The sequence below is a fragment of the Triturus cristatus genome, chromosome 11 (genome assembly GCF_964204655.1).
Source record: "Triturus cristatus chromosome 11, aTriCri1.1, whole genome shotgun sequence".
Taxonomy (NCBI): domain Eukaryota; kingdom Metazoa; phylum Chordata; class Amphibia; order Caudata; family Salamandridae; genus Triturus; species Triturus cristatus.
In genome coordinates this window covers 742,640,259-742,664,789 of record NC_140594.1, presented here as the reverse complement: position 1 = coordinate 742,664,789, position 24,531 = coordinate 742,640,259, and the positions used below count along the sequence as shown (strand labels likewise).

The window sequence follows — 24,531 nt, the reverse complement described above, 5'->3', positions numbered from 1 at the left end:
CCTTAGGTGCCCCCTTGGCCCCAAACCAGAGGTCGCGGGGTTAAGGGGGCCCTGCTAGGGGCCCCCAATGTCGCTTTCTGACAGGCTTTCTATGTCAGAAAGTCAGACATGGAAAGCCTGCCGGAAAACAACATTGTAAGCACTATATGAACGCTGCCATTGGGATTACATATCGGTCTCCAACTTGAATCCAGCTGGAATGAATGTCTGGTTTCAGTTTTGACCACCTGCAATGTAATGCAGCAGTCGAAACTGAAACCGAGATGAGGCTCGGAAAGCCTCCGACCTGGGGTCAGAGGCTTTCCGAGACTCATTGTAATCGGGCCCTAAATGTTCATATAGTGGACATGTTTCCCATTTAGGAAAATGACTACAGAAACCAAATCATACTTTGTAAATAGGCATTTATTGTTTTAAGAAAATTTTATTCACATACAAAAATCAATCTTCTGCAAAATTGAGTGCAATAAAAAGTTCTGGTTCCATTTGCACAGAAAGCAATTGTGCAGTACACACAATGTCCCATATGCAACTTTTTCGGCTTCATGAATCCCTTATAAAAGGTCTTGTATTCAAAGCTTTGCACACAAGCCAAAATGGGTGTTTCTCCCCATTAAGCTGTAAACAGAAGTGGATTGTGGCTGAACTACTTCCGCCAGCCATGGATAGAAAAGAGACAGAAAATCAACAGTTCACAAAAAGCGATCAAGTTTGTGGGCAGCTTGGGTGGCTCTCTCTTAGAGAACTAAGCGAAAACGTCCATAATGTAGTAGTTTCTCTGGTTTACCTGCAGTGTGAACTTGTATGTTTTTAAGTGTCAAATTCACTCTGCAGGAGGAGTAAGGAAAAAAAAATAGAATTTCACCCGTTGCTCGATTTTTCTCTCTGCCCCAATGTACACAAATATGGAACATACTGCACTACTTTTATCAAAAAATGACCCCCCATCCACGGGGTACTAAGAAATAGAAATGTTGTGACATTTGAAATGTTGCAATTTTATACTTTAACCAAAGGAATAAGATACATTTGATATTCTAAAAAGAATGAAACAAATTACTAACGTTGATTTTTTTTGCTAGTGATGTCGTACTTACTGGCACAAGTTTCCATTAGCATTCTATTGGTTCATATAAAGATCCCAACTGAAATCAATAGACACTAATCTTCCTGCATCTGCGATCGGATGAAATTGCCTCCTTAACAATTCATTTCATGCCCAAAAGCAAATATATCAGCGAGAGAACCCAGTCAAAAAAGGTTGACAAGCATTCTATTCTGGAACTTAAAAAATGCTAGACAAAGTTCCACAAAAAGGTAACCCATAGGTAATAAACTATCTATGCTTAAACAATTTGGGAACATTTCTGTAGTAATGCAACAAGGATCAGAGAGTACCGAGGTGAATGTCAAGCATGAATCCAAGGTCGTCAGGAATTGTGTCAAATACGTACATCTTAGTCAGCGCCCAATAGGTTGTGATTAGAATGCTTTGGAAAGAAGCCCACTAAAAAACGTCTCCACCCTATTGGTGGAAACGAAATACATGTTCATGTCTTTCACTTTGGAATAATGTTTCACTGGTGCTTCCAGCTCAGTCACTGTGTCTGGTACACAATGGGTTTTTACACGGCTCCACTTCAAAACCATAGTTTGTGTTTTCCAATCACCACCAAAGTGAAAGCTAGTTTGACATTTTTCACTGATGTCATATTGCTAGTGTCCCAAAGTTCACTAACATCAAACTGGGAGGCCCTTACTTTGGAGGCATTATAGTGACAGAATTGAATACCTATGTGGTATCACAGGGAAAGAGACCTACCAGAATGACGTCATAGTTAGAGCCCAGTACCTCAGTGACCTCACAAGCCTCCTACTTCAGTGACAATACAATGATAGAGCGAGGTATATCAGTGAATCCTACAGAAAAGTAATGTTACGAATCCCATGTCAGAGATTTCATGGTGAGATTTTGATAGCGAAGAGACGTCATAATGTACCATACGTCCGTGACAGCACAGTGAGCACATATAATAGTTGAATGATTTCAGGGAACGAGTTCCATATTCAGCAATCACAGCAAGTCCAATACCTCAGTGACATCACAGAGAGGGAGAATCCTGCAAGGAAACCTTCACCGTCAGGGAGACAGCACAGTTTTGAACAACAATACAATAAAAAAACTGACCAGGCAACCACACAGACCTTTAACAAATTTCATAGGTGGGAAAAACTAAACTGAAAAATAAAAGCTGGGAAACTACGTTTAAAGCTGTGCCAAGCTCCAACCTCTGCTCAAGTAGCTTGCAATGGACTATATATTGTGCGTCATAGCCCTGACATGGTTTCAGAAGGTTGACAACATTGATTGTAAAGAGTGCATGTCTAGTTGATTTCAGCTCTCAATACTGTGCTCTTGCACAAGAGACAGCGGGTCATCCTTTAACTCGCCCTTTCGGGTTTTCCAATTGGCTTATGAATCCAGCATTGTCCAAAGCAGGAAGTAGATGTACTCCCGAGCATTCCTGACGGAGACAGGGTCTTCATCACTCTCTGGATACATGTCAGCACAATGGGCCCCATCTGCAGCATTCAGAAAAAATATATTACAATTATGGTATCTTTCATTCAACATTTTATTCATCACCCTATATTAATAGTATTGTATGCTTCATCATCAAAATTGTGGTTAATTTCCACATTCAATTTTTTCTCTTCCAATGGGGCATCATGTTACTCTCATTAGTCTAGTACCACTTGGGAAGCTGTAACAGACTCCAAGGCTGGCCCATACTTACTCATGGCTGAATCAGTGCTCCGATTAACGCTCAACCCGCCCACCAGATAAGAGGCTTCCTCTTGAACACTTATACGATATACCAATTCTTTAGTAGCATGACTTAAAACAAAATCATTGTTAAAACAGAGTGGGGCATGCATGACCCCTACTGTACTACTGAACCTCTCTCTCTCTCTCTTTATAGCCCAAATCAATGTAAAGTTTTTTTTTTTTTTTTTTTTACAATTATGTTCCTTATTTTCAGCATTTCTATAGCACATACAAAACCCAGATGGATGCCAGCACACTTTACTAGAAACAGAAATTTCGGCAGATTCAAAATTAACAGATAAACAATATCGGGGCGGAGGAAGGGGGTGAGACCTGCTTAGTATGTAGAAAGAGGGCACACAGGAAAACAGAGAGAAGAGGACCAGGTTTTAAGGAGTAGTAGCCCAAGCACTAGCAAAGTAATTGTGCCTACAGCCTGTTAAGTGCAGTACTAGGGTTAACGTGTATTAAAGCACTTTTTGCTACCAAAGAACAACTCTGCGTTGGACAAATCAGTTTGCACACTCCCATACCACCTCCCAGAGAAGCTTGTGATTGCGCGCCATTGCTACATGTGACAGTCAAGTGCTGATGGGGGTTGTACATGGCCCAGTTTTCCAAAACGATAGTAGGAAGGAACTGGAGACATCAGAAGCAAACTACCCCGGCCCACATGTCTGAGGCCCAGTAGCCCCTGTGTGCCTTGTGGCTCTCCAAACGGGGCCTGACAAACATTTTGAGAGTTACAGGCATGCATAATGAGACTTTCCCAGAGTACACTCTGGAGGCCTGCATCTTAAGGGAGTGGCAGCCTCTGCACCCCTTGCTAAAGGTATTTTACAGATACAAAATAGCTTATTGAGCTGAATGAACTGGGGAGGTGCGCCGCATCACCCTGACGAACGCCCCAGACCTATCTAGGCCCTAGAGTAGGGCTGAAACATGTTGGTAAAGGGTCATAGGACCATCATTTCCTTAATACCCCACATCATTTTTAGTTTGAACATCCCTGACCACTCCACCAATAAAGGGATACCTTGGAGTAGTCGAGGGAATTTTAATCTCTAATTATGCCCCCCGGTCCTTCCCTTTTCATGTAAGAGCTACCTGGAAGTTGGTTGAGCCCACCCTGACCTTTAGGAGCCAGGGTGAACCCCATGATGAAGCATGATACTACTAGTGAGTGTGAGGGTTATTCAAAGAAAAGGATGTCTTTCCTTCCCCGAATTTAGAAACGTGGTGCCATAGTGAGAACCAGCATTGCCCAGCACTGCCCAGCACATCACAAACGATTATCTCAGTGGTATCCCTTTTTGTATGTATGAGGGCAATAGAATCACAGGTTGCCAGTTCAGGAAGATGAGTAGGCACGTTTTACATCTACTGAGCATAGGATAGGCATCATCATCATCAGTGCTGAGCATTGCTGTTTCTCTATTCTGATCATTTCATAAGCACAACACAAGGTTTAAGAGAGGGGCCCTATACCACAAAGGGGGTAGAGCACCAAGTAGACAATAGTCAAAAAGAAGGATTCCCCCCACTTTAGGCGAATATTTAGTACCACATAATAACTCACATCAAAACCAGTCAATCACCAGAACAAGAGACCAACACCTTCACTAGGCCAAATGTTCACAAGAAAAGATATTTATTTTAGTTAAAAAAGATTTCCATCACAATTCCTCAACTACAGTAAATGATCTCATAATTTTTCAAAAGATAAAAACATTAATCAGAAAGTAAAAAACAAACATTTTATACACAAATTACAAGCTGGGGAGAACCGGCAAGAAAGATACTTTCTTATCAACAATGAAAGCAGAAGGACATTAGATCCAGATCATTCGTTCTCCATAGAGTTGTTATTCTAAGTACTTGATTTGTTAGGATAACAAATGTCTCCACAATCTACAGTCTGTTATGGTGTGGTACATTCCATAAGCACTACTGACAATTGATGAGTCAAGACTAGGCCTGGGCCAAAATTCCGTTCCGTTCGCGGAAATTGCGATAATTTGGCACAGAAAGCGCGAAAATGTCAAAATTTCCGCATTCCGCAGCTTAGTGATAATTTGTTTCTTGCTCACGCTGTAAAATAATACATTCTCGCGTGCGCGCGATCGCCTTACCTGAATCCCTGCGTTCGCCGACAAATTTTCCCGATCCGGTCGCGTTCTCCACGAGATGTTGGATTGTTGGTAGCCATATGCGCTGTCTCGCGACAGTTCGCGCCCGCAGTAACGTCATGCGTCGCGCGATCACGTCTTTCTTCCCGCGATCATGCACCGCGAGACAAGTGAAAACAAGATGGCCGCGCCCGCGAGCAACCGCATGGGTAAGTTGGCGAGCCGCGACCACGCAGAAAATACCGCGAATAGGCGGCAAAAAAAATTCTGCATCTTCGCGATATTTCCGCGTGTTTGCGGAGATTTTTAACATTTTCGCGATAATTTGCGAAAGTGAATTTCGCAAATTCCGCCCACCCCTAGTCAAGACCTTGAATCAATAAACTGGTTCAATTCAGAGGCCACATAATTGAGGATATAGACAATGTGATGTCATCATAAGATGCAAGAAAACTTGGTGAGTTTAAAAACTATGCTTTGGTCATAACCTGGCCCTGACCCATTGCTACATTAATGCCACTGCAAACTTATGCATTCTGGCACCATCACAAATAGGCACCAGTCTACAAAAATGCTTAAAAATGCCAGACTGACTGGCAAAGGGAACCTAGGGTTCTGCAAATCTTGGCACTCGAAATGGCCTGACTGTGCTTCTGGTAGCGTCCAGTGTACTGCAGCAAGCAACAACGTGATGGAAAGACAGCTTGAATTAATCTCAGTTACTAATGACTGCTCAGGTTGCATTCCAGTCCATCATTTATTGCCTAAATTGCCACACTAGACAGAGAGCAGCCATATGCAAATTAGTCTTGGTCTGCTCCAATAGATAGGCAGAAGCCCAGTATGTTGTGGGGTTCGTATCCCCTTTCCTGGGTTTGTCCGTCACCTCACTTGACCTGCAAAATCCTAGCAAATGTTCGGGACTAATGTACAAGGCAATTTAACAGTCACAAAGCCGGCAAACCACTAAATTACAGGGATTGCGACTGTGAAATGGCTTTACTAATTATACTAAACCCATTTTGTGATTGGGAAACAGGTGACTAAATCTTAAAATGGGTTTAGAAGTGCATTTCGAATCACGCTTTGTGCGTCCCTTCCAATTGTAATGATATGAATCATTGGTTTGTGGCAAACATCATTGATAGGTTACCAGCTGCTCAAAGATGGCGGTAACCGATTCGCAAATTGTGAGAGTGTGCAAAAATGAAAAAAAAGGTTGGTCTTGCAATGGGGAGTGGCCCAGGGTTATTTGTTTTTATATATAAAACTTCTTTATCCTGTGGAGACCTTTCCTTCACCACAGGGCATTACATTTTTTTCTTAATTCCCTACTGTCCTTCCTCACGGAGAAAGAAAAAATACAGAAATCTTGCACAGAGTTCTGCTGGCGCATAATGTATGACATATTCCCAGCATTCAGGTGTTTCGGAGATCTGGCAAACATGTTTGAAAGCAAGCATGTTTGCATGTATCTTATAAATCTCCCCTTTCAGTCTAACTGAATCAATTTTTCTTCAATGTAATGACTTGCTGTTGCGCAGCAACCTCACGCAGATGAAAGACAATAGTTTATGTTGGGCAAGGTGCGTAGGTACGAGGTCGCCCACGCAGTGAATTCGCATTTATGACGTGCATGAACCACAAACACAATAGCAACTCTCCAGGTGTCCACGACGCCGCTTATTGTTTGGGTAGACGTCGCTGTCAGTTTCCTGGTGCGCACTTTCAATGTGCAGATTGAATAGCTCTCAATTGACTCGTTAGCCTGCATTATCAATTAATTACGCGCTTTCTAAATGTGAATATATTTGCAGGACCTGGCCTTGCAGTTCGGGCTGGGCTGCTCCCATTGGGCGCAGGGTCAAGACTGATTTGCATATGGCTGGATCCAAACTGGAATGGCATGGTGAGCAAAAAAACGATGGATTGAGGCACAGATCTCTTTACCGGGGGAAGGGGAATGTTTGACAAGGTTTAGTACTCCGTCCATCATCTTTTTGTGGGGCTTGTAATTTGGACATTAGATGCTAGGAGCTGTGAGAATTCTATTAGCTTTGATTAGTATTTGGATGTGATGCAAGTGAGAGTGGTCTATTTAGTTACTGCTTGGGTTTTGGAAACTAAGGACCCATGGTTCTTCAAACACATCTTGAATCACACTGCCTAATTCATCCGCACCTTTCCCCAAAATGTCAAAAGATGTCTGATCTGTGGGCCTATAGGAGTTATTAACAGTGCCCATTTCTGTTAAAGTCCAGCTATCTAGGTACATTCAAGCTTATTTTTAATCTGTCCTACGTAAATAGTCCTGCAATTTTTAGGAAAATGGCGGTGAGGCGAACCTCTCCATCCCTTTTGTAAGATCCATCACTGTGTTATGATCCAAAAACAGAATGATAAATCGCCACCCAAAAAAGTAATCGTGGGCAGATTTGAAATTTTTCTTAATCACATAACTCAGCAGCTTTTTGTCTGGCAATCTCTCCTAAATCATGAAATTTTTTAACCAATGTTATTATCCTAATGGAGGATTGTATACATGGTACAATTACACACTGGCGAAAGGCAGTCCTACAGTACAGTTGCATTTTCCCTGTTGAGAAACCTCTTTCTCTACACCCAACAAAGTTTGGGATTTTTCCATTCTTCTTCCCACCCTGGAGCAAATCTCAGATTATTGCCAGGATAGGAAAGGATCAGAGAAGAGTTTGTCTTGGCACAACTTTCTTAATTGTGTACTAGGAAAAATGGTGAATAGCAAATAATTACAACCCTTGACGTAGAATTCCATCTACAGTAGCGTATTTATGACCCGTTTCAGGATTCAGGCACTAAAAGGTCACAGGATACATAGTAAACAGAAAATATCACCTGCTCATCTCTGTTATACATCTACAATACCCTTCCAAGAATATAAGGGCACCGTGGACAAAAAATACCAACAAATGTTCAAAGTTCAATTTTCGCAATTTACATATCTAAAAAATATCTAAGTGCCAGAACTGGGTAATGATGAAGGAAATTGTATTCCCAGGAAAAGCGAAACCTGCCAATTTCTGAAAAGATACCAAAGGCGGTGGTTAATATCAAATGGAATAATCCCACAGCAGCAATCCTGTTAATAGGCGATTTTAACATTGAGTCGCATTAACTCCATATGATGCTAGCAACTTCTCAATTCTAGATAAAAAATGGTTGATTCCCTTCCCAGTTTCTTTTATAATCAGAGTTCTAGTCAAAGAGGGTGATCACTCTTAGCCTGGCCATTACATTTTGCCATTCTGTAAAGAGGAATAATAGGGAATATTATGGGTAATTATAACTAGCGACCTGGGCTATGGATTGTATATATGTATAGCATGACTTGTTCAGTGTGACTGTTCTCCCCCGTGCAGCTCCACCACTGAGTGAGGTCCCCTGAGCCCTCTACTGCAGGGTGTTTGAGGCCCTCCTCCACCCACAGGCTCCTGCCTGCGCCTCATCCATGGTTGTCCAGTGGGAGAGTACTCTGCTCTTCTACTGTTCTGCCCCTTGCCCTCTATCCTCTCTCCCCTCTTCTTCCCTTTTCCTTCTTTTGTCTGGTCTCCCTTTTCTCTCTTTTTCTTCGCTTCCCCACGTTTTTCACCCTCACTGCTGTTCCCCTGGCCCCTCCCCCTTCCAGCATGTACTTCCCACTCTCAGCTGAGCCATCCTCCCCCGTTCCCTACTGAAATGGTGGCCATGCACAGTGGGTGCGCCAAAGGCAAGCCTGTCTGTGCTCATCCGCGACCCAACCAGCGCCAGGAACCCTGGTCCTCCGACATGCCTCTGCTACGACTCCAGCTCCCTCCACACTCTCAACTCCAAATGCAGCAACAACTGGCAGCTCTCGATTCCGAACAACACCCAAGGCCCTTTCTCCTGTCTACACCGCCGCCGCACCTTCGGCCACCTCCGCACCCCAGCAGCAGTCCCCAGCCCTCCGGACTCCACTGTTCACAGACCATTCAACTGCATCCTTCTCAAGGTAGCCTCCCTACACAAGAACGCCACAGAAATCTGGGATCTCCTCAACACCTACTCGCCCGACGTCACCTTCCTCACAGAAACCTGGACCAACGCCAACTTCGCACCAAACATTACCACTGTCATCCCCGACGGATACAAAATCCTACGCAAGGAACCCCCGATTACCTAGGAGGAAGTATCGCCATTGTCCACAAAAACACCCTATGCATGACGACCACCACCTCAAACGACAACACAACCCTCACGGAGCACTTCCAGATCCAGACCAATGCTCAAACGACACTCAGCAGAACCCTAATCTACAGGCCACCCGGACCCCATGCTCTTTCGCCAATGCCATCACAGACCTCATCACTCCCCACGCCCTCCCCTCCATAGATTATATCCTGGTCAGAGACCTAAACTTCCACCTAGAAAACCGCGATGCCCAAACACCGCCTCTCTCCTAGAGAACCTCGCCAACTTAGGACTCAAACAACTAGTCACCGCCCCAATGCAGCAGGACACACACTCGACCCAGTCTTTGCCGAAGGAAACAGCTCCTACTACAGCCACACCACATAACTCTTCTGGACAGATCACCACTGCATCCACTTAGCCTTCAACAAACCCACCGTGCACAAGCACGCCCACTGCCTCCCCGTAAATGCTGGAACAAACTCACCGAAGACCAGCTCACCTCCACCCTCATCAACACCCCACCTCCGACTACGCCAGACACTAACACCACAGCATGCAACTTCCACCGCTGGATCATGAACTGCGCTGACACACTCGCCCCCCTCAAGAAAGCAGAAGGTAGACACATCAGGAAAGCACGTTGGTACACCCATGTGCTCCAAGAATCCAAACGCTCCTGCTGGAGACTTGAAAAAACAGGGAGAAACAACAAAACCCCAGAATCACGTGCTGCCTAAAGGGCAGCCATCAACGCATACCACCAGCTCATCAAATTCACAAGGAGGAAATGCATCCAAGAACAAATCCTCACCGACTCTCACAATTCCAAAGAACTCTTCTCCATCATCAAAGAATTCGCCAAATCATGTAGTGGAACAGACGTTCCACCCTCTCAAGACCTCTCCAACAGACTCCACACCTTCTTCCACCTCAAGATCAGGATGATCTATGACAACTTTGAAAACCAGGACCTCAAACGCTCCTGCTCCCCTTCCTAACTACGCCGGATGATCAACTGCTCCCTCGAGACAACTACCTTCCTCTATGACTGGAAACACGCCAAGGTCAGCCCCCTCCTGAAGAAACCCTCCACCGACCTGACAGACCTCAAACTTCAGGCCCCTCTTCCTGCTTTCCTTCGCAGTCAAAGTTATCGAAAAGACAGTCAACACCCAGCTAGAAAATTTGTTCGAAATGAACATCCTGGACATCTCCCAATCCGGAATCCGCAGCAACCACAGCACCGAGACTGCTCTACTTGCGGCCACTGACTTCATGGACTCCCTCTCGACGGGAGCCAAATGGCAGCCATCATCCTCCTTGACCTCTTGGCTGCTTTCGACATTGTCTCACACCATACTCCAAGACGCAGGCATCCGCAACAAGGCCCTCGACTGGATATTGGATATGCTCATTCCTCACTGGCAGAACTAAGCGAGTCAGACTTGCGCCCTACCTCTGGGAACCGACAGAGACCAACTGTGGAGTGCCCCAGGGCTCCTCCCTCAGCCCCACCCTCTTCAACATCTACATGGCACTTGTCGCAAACATGGTCAGAAAAAACGGGCTCAACATCGTCACCTATGCCGATGACACCCAGCTCATCTTCTCCCTCAATAATAAACCCAACATCACCAAACAACTTCCAAGAAGGGAAGAAAGCCGCGCCACCTGGATGAATAACAGGTGCCTGAAACTCAACTCCAAGAAAACAGAGGTCTTCATCCTGGGCTCCACCCCCTCCGCATGGGACAACTCCTGGTGGCCCCCACCCTAGGAAATCCCCCCCACCCTGCCAGACCACGCACAAAACCTTGGCATAATACTGGACTCATTGCTCACAATGAACCGCCAGATCAACGCCACAATCTTTACCTGCTTCAACACCCTCCGCATGCTTTGAAAGACTTTCAGATGAATCCCACCCAAATCCAGAAAAACTGCAATGCATGCGCTTATCAGCAGACTAGACTGCGGCAATGCGCTCTAAGCCGGAATCAGCACGAATCTCCTTTGCAAACTCCAGTCTGTCCAGAACGCCACCGTTAGACTGATCCTCGACACCCCCCACCACAGCCACATCACCCAACACCTCCGCCATCTCCACTGGCTCCCTGTCAAAAGAAGAATAACCTTCAAACTGCTCACCCACGCATACAAGGCCCTGCACAACACCGGACCAACATACCTGAACAGCCGCCTCTCCTTCCACACACCCAAAAGCCAAGGCCTGGAACGACCCCCCCCCCAACCTCTGACAACCACCTACACTGTCCCAGTTCAGGAAGAACCTCAAGACCTGGCTCTTTGGCTGACCCACAGTCCACCTAGGACCTCATGACCTGGCTCTTCGTATGACCCCTACACTCAACTGAGCCACCCTTCAAGTGCCTTGAGACCCTCCCAGGTGAGTAGTTGCCCTTCAACAACCTTGATTGATTGATTGAGAGTAAAAACACTATCAATGAAAGCTGACATTTGTGGCTAGATCGTCAGTATGGTGATAAGGTGACCACCCCACTCTACAAAAAGATAGTGTTCCAGAGAGATAAGCTAGTGGTATCTACTGCTCCATTACAATTATTAAGCTCAATAACCTTGTATTTTTTACAGTTCATGGAAGAACACTCATACGAAACCAAAGGCTTGGCAAACCAATCTCAGTCATCTAAGGCATAGGTGGTTAATGGCTTCCCTTGTAACCAGATTACAACAAAATCCAGAACAATTAACAGAAATTATGATATTTCTATTCAAGGGGCACGGCAAAAATAAAATGGTACCTTCATCTTGGCATGGAAGTGTTTAAAAAAGGAAGTTATTCAAACCAACTTTCAGAGACAAACTTCAAGATGGCACACTTCTATTTCTAATCTAACACTAACTCTGTTCCCTCACTGGCTATTATCGAGGAAGTACACAAAGAAGTCTAATGGGGCAAAGTAATTCGTAGTAGATATAAGAAACACAAACAGACTGAAGAGATAGGAGAGCTGAAGTCCAAAGTGCTCACACTCTAAAATGAACAAAGAGGGCAGTACTGAGTATTACATGCAGCAAGTATAAAATGGCAAATTGAAATAGCAACAGTCCCTAACTGAGGAGGCTTGAAAAATATGGTAGACCTCTCAAAGCAGACTATGACCAGGGTAACTAATTGGTTAAGCTACTGGTTTAACCAAAGAAAGAAAGTGCTAGATATATATGCCAAATAGAAAGCAACAATGCCATAGCTGGGTAACACCCAGTAGACATAGCTAATTAATTTACTTACTACTATAGCATCCTATCTAGACCTATGGTAACCACCTCACAGAATGGTCCTAACAGATTATTTAAATGCACTCTCGCTTCCTCATCTCTCCAACGAAGAATTAATTAATCTAGATGAAATACTAAGACCTGAGGAAATATCAGAACCCACTACACAACTAGCATCCAGTAAAGCAGCAGGGTTGAACCGATTTCCTCACTTCCTGAACCCTTGCATGACCTATACACAAATACAAAAGCCACAGGAAGCTTCCCCAGTGAGCTCTGAAGCACACAACAGTTATTCTTAATCAGATCGGCTAGAAGGTAGCAACTCCCATTTAAAGGCATATATCTTTGTGAAGATTTTCATGAACCATTTACTCAAGGTGGCTGGTGGTCTAATCCATGTGGATCAAAGCAGTGTTTTATGGCTGTGAGAAGTTGGCCTGGCATATGCTGGTCACTAGTTATATAGTGGCCACCTTGCACCAGTCCAATTCGACTCTTATGGTAGATAGGTTTAAGACAACCTTTTAAAGAAAGCTATCCTAGTGGAGAGCAGCCTTCAGGCTAAGTCTCTGAGGAATGTAAAGCAGTTTGTTTTACCTTATAATCTCTTGAATTACCAAATGAAAGGACACCACACAGGTATATATATCAAATATATATGTATTTTTTTCTAGACACACTCTACTAATCTCTTTATGAGATTAGAAGTCAGAAACATATGCAAATATCAACGTTTCACAATAAGTTGAGCACTAATATGGCTGGGGTCCCAGGGGTGTACCAGACCATATACTAAACAAGCATTTGCAATGCAATAGGTCTCGCATTATAAAAGTGTGACCAGTTGGCATTACTAATAATGCAACACTAGCTATTGTCATTGTAAATGACAATGGCATTTATTTATGTGTTTGTTTTATAAAATAGATTAAAAAAGGCATTGTCATGAACAATGCCAATAGCTTAAACTTTTGCAAATGCGAGACCTATTGCATTGCAAATGCTTGTTTCAGTACTGCAGGCTTTTTTAAAGTTTTAGTCACTACTCAAAATGAAATCCATTTTATCAGTGTTGCCAGTGCTCCTTTATGTTTAATGCCATAAATGAAACACAATGTTCTAAGCAGATTGCTAAATAGCATCTCCAGCCCCGATCACAATGTCTCACTTCATGCTGGACAGTGGGCACCCTGTTTTCATGCAGCGCCAAGATGGGGTGAACTAATGCACAGACTGAGGTCTGTCAGCCTTCGAGGCTCAAAGCATTCCTTGCAACAGTCTGCTGTGTCAAGGTATTGCCATGTGTACAACACACACTCTGCAACAGCAAGTGGTTTCAAAGTTGGGGGTGACTTCCCAAACTTTCCCGAGGTGTTCATCGTGTTTGGTGACAGCGTATTTATGCTGACAGACCCAAAAACTTTTGTGGTTGTGTGAATGTGTTGTGTGTGGTTGTGTGTGTGTGGTTGTGTGTGTGTGTGTGGTTGTGTGCATTTTTGGTTGTGTGTGTGTGTGTGGTTGTGTGTGTGTGTGATTGCGTGTGGTTGTGGTTGTTTGTGTGGTTGTGTGTGCGGTTGTGGTTGTGTGTGTGTGGTTGTGTGTGAGTGGTTGTGTGTGTGTCGTTTTGTGTGTGTGTGGTTGTGGTTGTTTGTGTGGTTGTGGTTGTGTTATTGTGGTTGTGTGTGTGTGGTTGTGGTTGTGTGTGTGTGTTGTGTTGTGTTTGTGGTTGTGTGTGTGGTTGTGTATGTGTGGTTGTGTGTGTGGTTGTGTGTGGTTGTGGTTGTGTGTGGTTGTGTGTGTGTGTGGTTGTGTGTGTGGTTGTGTGTGTGTGTGGTTGTGTGTGTGTGGTTGTGTGTGTGGTTATGGTTGTGTGTGTGGTTGTGTGTGTGTGTGGTTGTGTCTGTGTGGTTGTGTGTGTGTTGTGAGTGGTTGTGGTTGTGTGTGGTTGTGCGTGGTTGTGTGTGTGTGGTTGTGGTTGTGTGTGTGACTGTGGTTGTGTATGGTTTGTGTGTGGTTGTGTGTGTGTGTTTGAGATTATGTGTGTGGTTGTGTGAGTGTGTGTTGTGTGTGTGTTTGTGGCTGTGTGTGTGTGGTTGTGGTTGTGTGTGGGTCTGTGTGTGTGGTTGTGTGCGTGTGTGGTTGTGTGTGTTTGGTTGTGTATGTGTGTGGTTGTGTGTGTGTGTTGTTGTGTGTGTGTGTGTTTGAGTGTGTGGTTGTGTGAGTGTGTGGTTGTGTGGTTGTGTGTGTGGTTGTGTGTATGGTTGTGTGTGGTTGTGTGTGTGGTTGTGTGTGTGTTGTTGTGTTTGTGGTTGTGTGTGGTTGGGTGTGTGGCTGTGGTTGTGTGTGTGGTTGGGTGTGTGTGTGTGTTTGTGTGGTTGTGTGTGTTTGTGTGTGTGTGTGGTTGTGTGAGTGGCTGTGGTTGTGTGTGTGGTTGGGTGGTTGTGTGTGGTTGTGTGTGCATGTCGTTGTGTGGTTGTGTGTGGTTGTGATTGTGTGTGTGGTTGTGGTTGTGTGTGTGTGGTTGTGGTTTTGTGTGGTTGTGTGTGGTTGTGGTTGTGTGTGTGTGGTTGTGTGTGTGTGTGTGGTTGTGTGTTTGTATAGTTGTTTGTGTGTGGTTGTGTGTGGTTGTGGTTGTGTGGTTGTGTGTGTGGTTGTGGTTGTTTGTGTGGTTGTGTGTGTGGTTGTGTGTGTGTGTGATTGTGCATGTGTGGTTGTGTGTGTGGTTGTGTGTGTGTTGTGTGTGTGGTTGTTGTGTGTGTGTGGTTGTGTGTGTGTGTATTTGAGGTTGTGTGTGTCATGTGTGTGTGGTTGTGTGCATGTGTGTTGTGTGTGTGTGGTTGTGTGTGTGGTTGTGTGTGTGTGGTTGTGTGTGTGGTTGTGTGTGTGGTTGTGTGTGTTGTGTGTGTGGTTGTGTGTGTGATTGTGCGTGTTGTTGTGTTTGTGGTTGTGTGTGTGGTTGTGTGTGTGTGGTTGTGTTTGGTTGTGTATGTGGTTGCGTGTGGTTGGGTGGTTGGATATGTGTATCTGTGGTTGTATGTGTGTGTGTGGTTGTATGTGTGTGTGTGGTTGTGTGTGTGTGTGGTTGTGTGTGTTTGGTTGTGGTTGTGTGTGGTTGTGTGGTTGTGTGTGTAGCTGTGGTTGTGTGTGTGTGTGGTTGTGGTTGTGTGGTTGTGTGTGGTTTTGTGTGGTTGTGGTTGTTTGTGTGGTTGTGTGTGTGGTTGTGTGTGGTTGTGTGTGTGGTTGTGTGCGTGTTGTCTGTGTGTGGTTGTGTGTGTGTGGTTGTGTGTGTTGTGTGTGTGTGTGGTTGTGTGTGGTTGTGTGTGGTTGTGTGTGGTTGTGTGTGTTGTGTGTGTTTGTGGTTTTGTGTAGTGTGTGTGGTTGGGTGTGGTTGTGTGCGTGGTTGTATGTGTTGTGTTTGTGGTTGTGTGTGTGTGTGTGTGGTTGTGTGTGTGGTTGTGTGTATGTTGTTGTGTTTCTGGTTGTGTGTGTGGTTGTGTGTGGTTGTGTGTGTGGTTGTGTGTGTGGTTGTGCTTGTGGTTGTGTGTGTGGTTGGGTGGTTGTGTGTGTTTGTGTGTGTGTGGTTGTGTGTGTATGTGGTTGTGTGTGTGGTTGTGCGTGTGTTGTGGTTGTGTGTGTGGTTGTGTGTGTGGTTGTGTGTGTGGTTGTGTGTGTGGTTGTATGTGTGGTTGTGAGTGTGAATGTGGTTGTGTGTGGTTGTGGTTGTGTGTGTTTTGTGTTTGTAGTTGTGTGTGTGGTTGAGTGGTTGGGTGTGTGTGTGGTTGTGTGTGTGTGGTTGGGTGTGTGTGTGGTTGTGTGTGTGTGGTTGTGTGTGTTTGTGTGTGTGTGTGGTTGTGTGTGGTTGTGTGTGTGTGGTTGTGTGTGTGGTTGTGTGTGTGTGTGGTTGGGTGTGTGGTTGGGTGTGGTTGTGTGCATTTTTGTGTGTGTGGTTGTGTGTGTACGCTTGCATCACACCCCTGATAACCAGCTGCTGAAACTCGCTCTTGGTTCATGGTAGGAGCCTCAACCGGGTGAGTGTGCACGCCTATGATGGGGAGCATTGGCACGGAAAATATCACTGGAACAAAATACACATTGCAGCAAAGGGTGTACCACGCTAATGGGAAGGTCTCCCGTATTTATAGCATGTGAAACTAAGAAATTGGAAATGAGCACAGATTCCGGAGTAGAGGTTCAGTGACAACCCCCACCTAACATGTTTATTACTCTCCCAACACATCTCAAGTCTCCAGCTGTGTCAATACTGCAACACTCTGAATGCCGTTTGTACATTTAGAAACCAATGTTAATTCAGTTACTTATTGGCCTATTTCCCCTGATGCTTGATCATCACAGGGTGCTGACCTGCGAGAAGCCTCGTTTTTATGGCTAATAGCCAAAGTATTATGCGTGAAGGCATGACACACATCAGCTTGCACGGACATGCCAGTGTATGTGTGGATTAAAAGCATTGCATGTGCAACGCATCTGCGATTTCCACCGTGACGCAAGAATGTGTAGGCGTTTGTAAAGCAAACAAATCTAATGGCGCCAACAGGCGTTTAAATAATACCCTTTATTATTATCCTACTCAACAGCATAATAGTTAATGCGAGGCATTTTTATATTTTTGTAAACGATGCCAGGGGCTTAAATATACACGTTGTTATACGCCAAAACCGGCAAAAGGGTGTAGAGCACTGTGTTTGCCCATGGCGCTGCAAGTGTGGTTGACTTAGCCAATGGAGTGGTTTTTTGGGGGGTTAGGGGGTCCCTCAGAGTGTGCTCATATTTGCATCCTTCACCTTCGCACATTATTGAGGCATTAAAAAACAAGTGTAAGTAAATATGCCACGTAAAACAAGCTGATCGCAGCAAAAAGAAGTGGATGCATGCTTGTTTTTGCTGTCAGTTCCCCCGGGGCACAAGCAGGCATCCACTTCTGTCAGGACAGCTAATCGCAGCGAAAATGACAGAAGTGGATGCCTGCTTGTGCCCCGAGGGGACTGACAAAAAAAAACGAGGGCGAGAGAGGCAGGGGAGTGAGAGTAGAGCAATATAAACAAGCGCACGTGGTGACTTTAATTACAAACAGATGGCCCCTTTCTATAGGTCACTCCTAGAGCAGCGAATCGAGCAGAGCATCAAAGGGCTGGGTGAGAAGGGAGGGGGGAATGGAAGGAGCAGTGGAGCAGAGCGCCTAAAGTGAAAGAAAGCTAGAATCGAGCAGAGCATCAAAGGGCTGGGTGAGAAGGGAGGGGGGAATGGAAGGAGCAGTGGAGCAGAGCGGCTAAAGTGAAAGAAAGCTAGAAGGGAGGGGGGAGTGGGAGCAGCTGTGCACGTGCATGTGATCGTGCACTCAAGGTTTAGGCCAGCCAAAACTGTGGGTAGCACTTTGAAATTCCCACATATAAAATGTCTCTTCGAGCCTTTGGCTCGCGAGACCTAAAAAGAGGTTTAGGAATGTCGACTTGCAGAGGGACAAGGCCTAGGGCCTGTAGAATCGCTGGGGCTTCACTAGTCCACCCAAGGTAGTTAAGTAAAGGACCCACGGGAGACGCGTGCAGTGTGAGAACACAGCAGCGGGTTCCCTATTGATTTCAATGGAGCAAGTCGCGGTTGGATTTTTAAAGTTTAAGGGTACTTCTAGGAGGTCTACAAGCAAGTCACTTACAAGGTAAGTAGTTCGAGGGCCAACACCCACAGGAGCACTGGAGTGCACGAGTTACCTCATCCAGGGAAGCCGAGTGCATAGGTGTCTTTTGGTGTCGGGTCCCGTCGTCATTTTCTATGGAAGCCGAAGAAGTTTTGTTGCTTGTGAAAACTGAAGAATTGTCCGGTGGAATCCAAGATTGGAGTCAAGATGAAGATGACCTGAAAGCAGAAGGGACAGTGTTCACAGTCACTTACCAGTGACCCGGGACCAGGAAGATGGATGCCCACGGAAGTCGGGTGATTTCAGGTGATCAAGGGTGTTTTGACGCTTCGCCCACGAGGTCCAGGAGGCATCGACTATGACCAGCAGCTGGATTCAGAGTGTCCCACGACGTCTGCAGCTTACTGAGGTGTCGGCAACCGGATTGGAGCCAACAGGCCTTGGCAACAGCAAGTCTCGTGGAAAGTGAATAAAGTCAGCGGTGCAGACCAGCAAGGTCTGAGGGACTCACCCAGCGAGGGTGAGTGAGGGCAGGCCTGGAGCAACAAGGGGAGCCCTTTGGTATGATACGAAAGTCTTCAGGGGACCCACAAGCCAACAGGCAAGGGATCGCGAGGACGCCTCGAGAGGAAATGCTTTACAGGAGCCCACGGTCACTCGGGTTGGGGTAGGCTTCTGATTTTCGGTGCACAGCCTGCTGGAGGCTTGGGCCACAAATGGTCCAATGCACAAGTTCGTTGAACGTCGTGAAGGGGTTGCACTCGACAATAGCGCACGGTACCCGGGTATTGCTGTTCCTCGTCACTCGTGGGGTCCACTCGCCTCAGCTCTGCTGGGGACTCACAATGGCCGTCGAGAAGTCCGGAAGTTCACTTCCGGGGCTGCAGGGACTTCGGACTCCAGCAGGAGCAGGAAAGTTTGCGACCGTTGATTCAAGTTTTTAGTGCCTGCAAAGCAGGAGAGTCACTCCTTGACTCCAAGGGAGATTCTTCTGTCTTCCAAAGGTAGTGGAACGTCAAAGGACCAGGATTCTTCTTGTAAAGCGTCATCCAGGGATATCTAACTTGCAATTGCAAGGGTTCCCTATCTTATACTAAAAGGGAGGGACTAGCTCTATGACCAATCCTCTGGGAGGGTCAGGGGAGTGGGTGGTTACACGCACTTCCCTTTGTCCAGTTTCGCGCCAGAGCAGGGACAGGTAGCTCCTGAACCGGTTTGAGCTGGCATATGCACAGAGGAACCTAGTGCTCCCCCAGTGCAGGACTTCAAAGCACTCTAGGAGTGCACCCACCCAGCCCCAATACACTAAATCCTGTCTGGAAGGTGGTGACACCTCCCTGTGACAGGATGCCTATTGTTGGGCCTCCTCCACTGCGAGTTTCAGTCAGCAGCAGGAGGGCAGCCCAGTGTCTGTGCTGGTGACATCCATTTTGTGATGCCAGGGCTCTTTCAGATTTATTTTTTTATTTTTATTTATTATTTACTCCACAGTATAAAAACAATATAATACATTGTATTATTTCATACATTCATATGTTCATAAAATGCCCCCAAAATAGACATACCAGTCTTTCGTTTCCTTGAACTTTTCATCGAATACAAACTAAATTCTAAATTAAATAAATTATACATTCTAGCTTGCCATCGTTCAAAGGGAGGTGCCTCCGGTTGAAGCCACTCAGCAGCAATACATAATCGAGCCACAACCATAGCCATAAACATTAAATAACTATGTTTAAACATAGGTTTCCCAGCTTCTAAATCCTGACCAATTCCTAACAACATTATGGGTGCAGTAATTTTAACAGATATTCGCGTAATCTCTGATAAAAACTTCGAGATCCACAACATATCTAGACAATTTACTACAAGTATAGAACACATGTAAGCTATCCGCATTATCCCACCCACATCGAAAACATTTGCCATCCTGCCTCCCACCCCATTTTAACATCTTTGCCGGGGTATAATATAAATTGAAGATAGTTTTAAAGACTTGAACCTTTAAATTCGCTGATAACAGGGTTTCCCTAGACATTATAAAAGCTTTTTTTATAGATATATCCTGTTCTCCCAGTACCATAGCCCACTGAGTATTATGTTTCTCTAAATCATCTGTCCTAGTAGATAAAAGAATCTTGTACAATACCCTGATTTTCTCCTGACGTCTTATGGGTTTGGTACCAATACTAAGTTCTTCCTACCAAGAAAGTCCCGGATTTGAAGGAATTTAAAAAACTACATTCTGGGCAAATTATACTGTCTAGCCAAATCCAAATAGCTAGGAAAAAGCCCCGGAGCCTCATAAAAGTCTCCAATCTGCACGATACCTTTATTTCTCCAACTTAATGCCACCTGATCCCAAAAAATGGGTCGGAGAATCTTCAAGGCATTTGTGGGTGTATAATATGTTAACCCTTCTAACGAGAGAATCTTCCGTATGCTTTTCCACACCTTAAAAGCAGCATTTATTACTTTAAACTGTGTCATTTTAAAATAACTACCATCAACTTCTTTAAACAAACAGTTCTTTGCCTCTGCCCCACGCAGTAATTGAAAAATAGAGGGGGCCTCAGACGGGTTACCAACCTCTTCCCCAGTCAGCAATACTCGCATCTTTAACAAAAAACAAGCATAGTAATAAAATTTAAAATCAGGTATCGACCAGCCACCCCCCTCTCTTGGTAGAGTCATGAACCTTATAGCCCGTCTAGGTTTGCCAAGGGCCCAAAGAAATTTAGCACATAGAGATTGCAGCTGTTGGAGTTGATCCCGCGTCACTTCTAGGGGAATAGATCTAAATAGGTACAACACCCTAGGCAGAATATTCATTTTTATAATATTACCTCTACCCACCAATGTGAGATGCAGCCGCCCCCATCTTTCTAAGGATTCCTTAGTTTTACTCAGAATATCCACCCAATTAACTTCAACCAATTCTTTCATTGATGCTCGAATTTTAATCCCCAGATATGTTACTTCTTTCAAACATCTCACATCACTTGACACAACATTATCTGAACATAATATTTGTGTTTTGGAGATATTAAGCTTATAACCATATACCTGGCCAAATTCTTTTGCTAAGCGCTCCACCTCTATAAGAGCAGTAATTGGATCTAGTGTAGTAATGGCTATATCATCCGCATAAGCAAAAACAGAATGTGAGACCTCCTGGACTATAAACGGTTTGATCAAAGGGATCTTTCCCAGCAAGTCTAAAAAAGGATTAATATACAGAGCGAACAGCAGGGGGGAGCATGGACATCCTTGCCGAGTTCCTCTGGTTATTCTCACTGGCTCTGAGACCAAGCCCATTGAAGCAATTCTAGCAACCGGAGCTTTATATAGTACCTGCAGAGCCTGCATAAACCCATTCCCAAATCCTGCCCGATCCATAATATTCCATAGATAACCCCACTCCACACGATCAAATGCTTTTTCAGCATCTAACAATATTAACCCTAATTCCCGCCTATCGATCTGAGCTATATCGAACAATGTTACCACCTTATTAATATGAGCAACCGTTCCCCGTCCGGGAATAAAGCCATGCTGATTCAGTGATACTAGTGGGAGAATAACTTTTGCCAAACGATTGGCCAATATTTTTGCATAAAGTTTCCCATCACAATTTACCAAAGAAATCGGCCGATAAGATCCAGGTATTTCAGACAGTTTCCCCTTTTTTTTTTTAAAACTACTATTGTGGCCTCATCCCAGGATTTAGGAGCTTGCCCAATCTGTGCCGCCCTGATGGTAGTAAGCATTTCATTCTTGATTTCATGAAAAAACCTTATAAATTTCCCCAAGGAGTCTGTCAGGTCCGGCGGCTTTCCCCATTGCTAAATTATTAACAGCAGCCATTCCTCCATTGTAATGGGACTATCTAATAACTTTGCTTCTTCCGGGTCTACTTGTATTATGTTCCCCACCACAAGAGTACAAATTTACCATATCCACTGTTTCCTGTTGTGTATATAACTCTGTATAAAACTGGTGAAAAATTGCCAGTATCCCCTGAGGGTCTTGTCATATTACACCCGAACAATCTCTAAGCCCCGCAATTCGCTGGGACGCTTCTTTCATCCGTAACTGGAGCGCTAGACACCGACCAACTGACTCGCCGTACTCATGGCACTGTTTCCTATAGATTAAATATTTCCTGGCATTTTCCCTATTCCAAAGAGTGTTAATAATGGCGCGACATCTGGCTGCATTAGCATCAAAGTCCGCTACATTTTTTCCCTATGCAATCCCTTGAGTCAGTTTTCCCTCCGCTTCTCTCAACTTGAAGTACAAGTCTTGTAACTGTAATTTGGCCTTCTTTTGATAGTGTAGACCAAAACTCAATATTTCACCTCTAAAACAAGCCTTGAATGTGTCCCACATAACCGCTACATGGGCTGATTGTCTATTGTGATAAAAAAACTCCTTAATCCAACTACACATATATTCTTTAAAGCTATCATCTAAACAGAGTTTCCGATCAAATGAGAAGATTCTCGGTATATGATTGACACTAAAAGCCGGTATTTCTAACAAAATGGGCGCATGATCAGAGGGGATCCTAGGAAATATTTAGGCCGATGCCCCTGTTAACAGTGTAGTGGACATAAAAAAATAATCAAGACCAGGGTCAGTTGGGTGAAGATTATCCCATACGTCCACCAATCCATGATCTTTTAACAAATAATATAAAGCTTTAAAAACTCTTGGTTTCCGTCCCCTATATCCTTGTATCACACTTTGAAGTTCCTTCTTTGTCAAATTAATATTAAGATCGCCGCATACCACAAGGGGGACCGGCCAAGATGCAAGTTCTACATTTAACTCTTCCAAGACTATCGATTCATCCAAGTTAGATCCATAGATGGTACAAAGAGTAATTTTACTGTTCCCCAGAATGCATTCCACAATGGCCCAACGCCCCAATTTATCCGCTAAAAATCGACCAGTGGTCTGTATAGTCGATTTAGCTAACATTGCAACCCCCGCGTGACTGATGTTTGTTGTGAAGCCTAAATCTGTCAGCACATTACTTTCCCCCCCAAGAAATGTGCGTCTCTTGGATACACAACAGATCTGATTGTATTATACGAAGTTCTGCAGCAACCCTTTTTCTTTTATTATAATTATTGAGGCCACATACATTTAAACTACAAATTTTAACCCCCCTGCATGCCATTACAGAAAAGAAAAAAAGAAAAAACAGATCCAAGTATTGCTAAACTTATAGACAAAATATATCCGTAAAACTATAATGTTTTTCCCCCTTTTTGAAACCATGGATTTTTTTTGCTTTCACCCCCACCCAGTATACCTAACCCTTCCCACTCATCTCCCGTGCCTATCTCCCACCCCCTCCGCCCCAACCCTTCCCCGAGACCCCTCCCCCCGCCATTAACGAGGCTTTAGGACTCATGGTCCTGTAGATGACAAGCTTTCGTGCCCCCGATGCAGTCGCTCACAAACCCCTCAGTCATACGGAGAGGAAATCCTCCCTCCCCAGGCTGGTTGGAGATCTAATAATTAAAGACCAAACAAAAAACAGCCTGACCAAGCTAGCTGGCATAGAGCTGACTAGATACGCCCCTGGGCTGAGAGGCAAGATGGCGTCCGCAAGGGTGGACGCGTAAGCTGACCGCTCCTGATGCCAGACCTCGCAAAGCGCAACCGCGAGTGAAAGAAGGTGCTATTGCAGGCTCATGGATCACTTGGCAGACCAGTGATGATTGAGTATATTTACGTGGATTCCCTAAAGGTGTTGAAGTATACAGTCTGGCTCTCTCCTGCAGCGGTGAATGCTGATTGTCTCTGCGGCACTAGCAGCTGGGGTGGCCAGGCTCCGCCGAAGCCGCTGGGCATGTGCTGTACGCGAGTTCCGCTATTGGCTGTGTGAACTTACCTGGAGACGGTCTGCAGAAACTCAGGAGTAACGCGGGCGGCTGATTGCAATGCCGACGAAGGGAGCCCGCGGGAGACAGCGGGTACAGGAGGAGCCACAGGAGCAAGAGAATATCGACGCGGGAAGCAATTCTCCAAGTAATCCTGGTAAAAGTGCTAAAATTGCTAAAAAGGACATAAACGCTGTGGGGGCTAAGGCGGATCCTGGAGTGATAAAAGTAAAAACTATTCCGGCAATTTTTTCAACCACTAAAGATCGAAGAAAGGGGAAAAATATTGATCATACTCCCACACCAGTTACTGGTGTGGGGGTATGATTCCAAGTTGTTTGACACCAAACATGACATGTTTTGATGCAGTCATTCCAAAGTTAGCATTTACCGGGAGGTTATAGAGTATATGGTTTAACCGCATCCACAAACAGCCACAGAGAATAGACTCTGCCAGCTGAAGAGGGGTCCTGCTCATGCAGAGGCACCCCCTCACATTGTAAACCAAGCAGCCTGCCTTTAGGATTGTTAGGGCCTGCCTTAGGGGTGACTGATAGGTTTATATGT

General features: G+C 45.0%; 1 protein-coding gene across 1 annotated transcript in view; it reads right to left on the bottom strand.

Annotated features, from left to right (window-relative positions):
• Positions 1 to 387: 387 nt before the first annotated feature.
• Positions 388 to 24,531, bottom strand: part of LOC146785399 (putative serine protease K12H4.7) — a 625,777-nt gene continuing 601,633 nt past the window's right edge. The window contains exon 9 of the mRNA XM_085634403.1: positions 388 to 2,583. Coding sequence (XP_085490529.1) covers positions 2,474 to 2,583 — 110 coding nt within the window. The 3' untranslated portion in view covers positions 388 to 2,473. The remainder of the gene's footprint in view (positions 2,584 to 24,531) is intronic.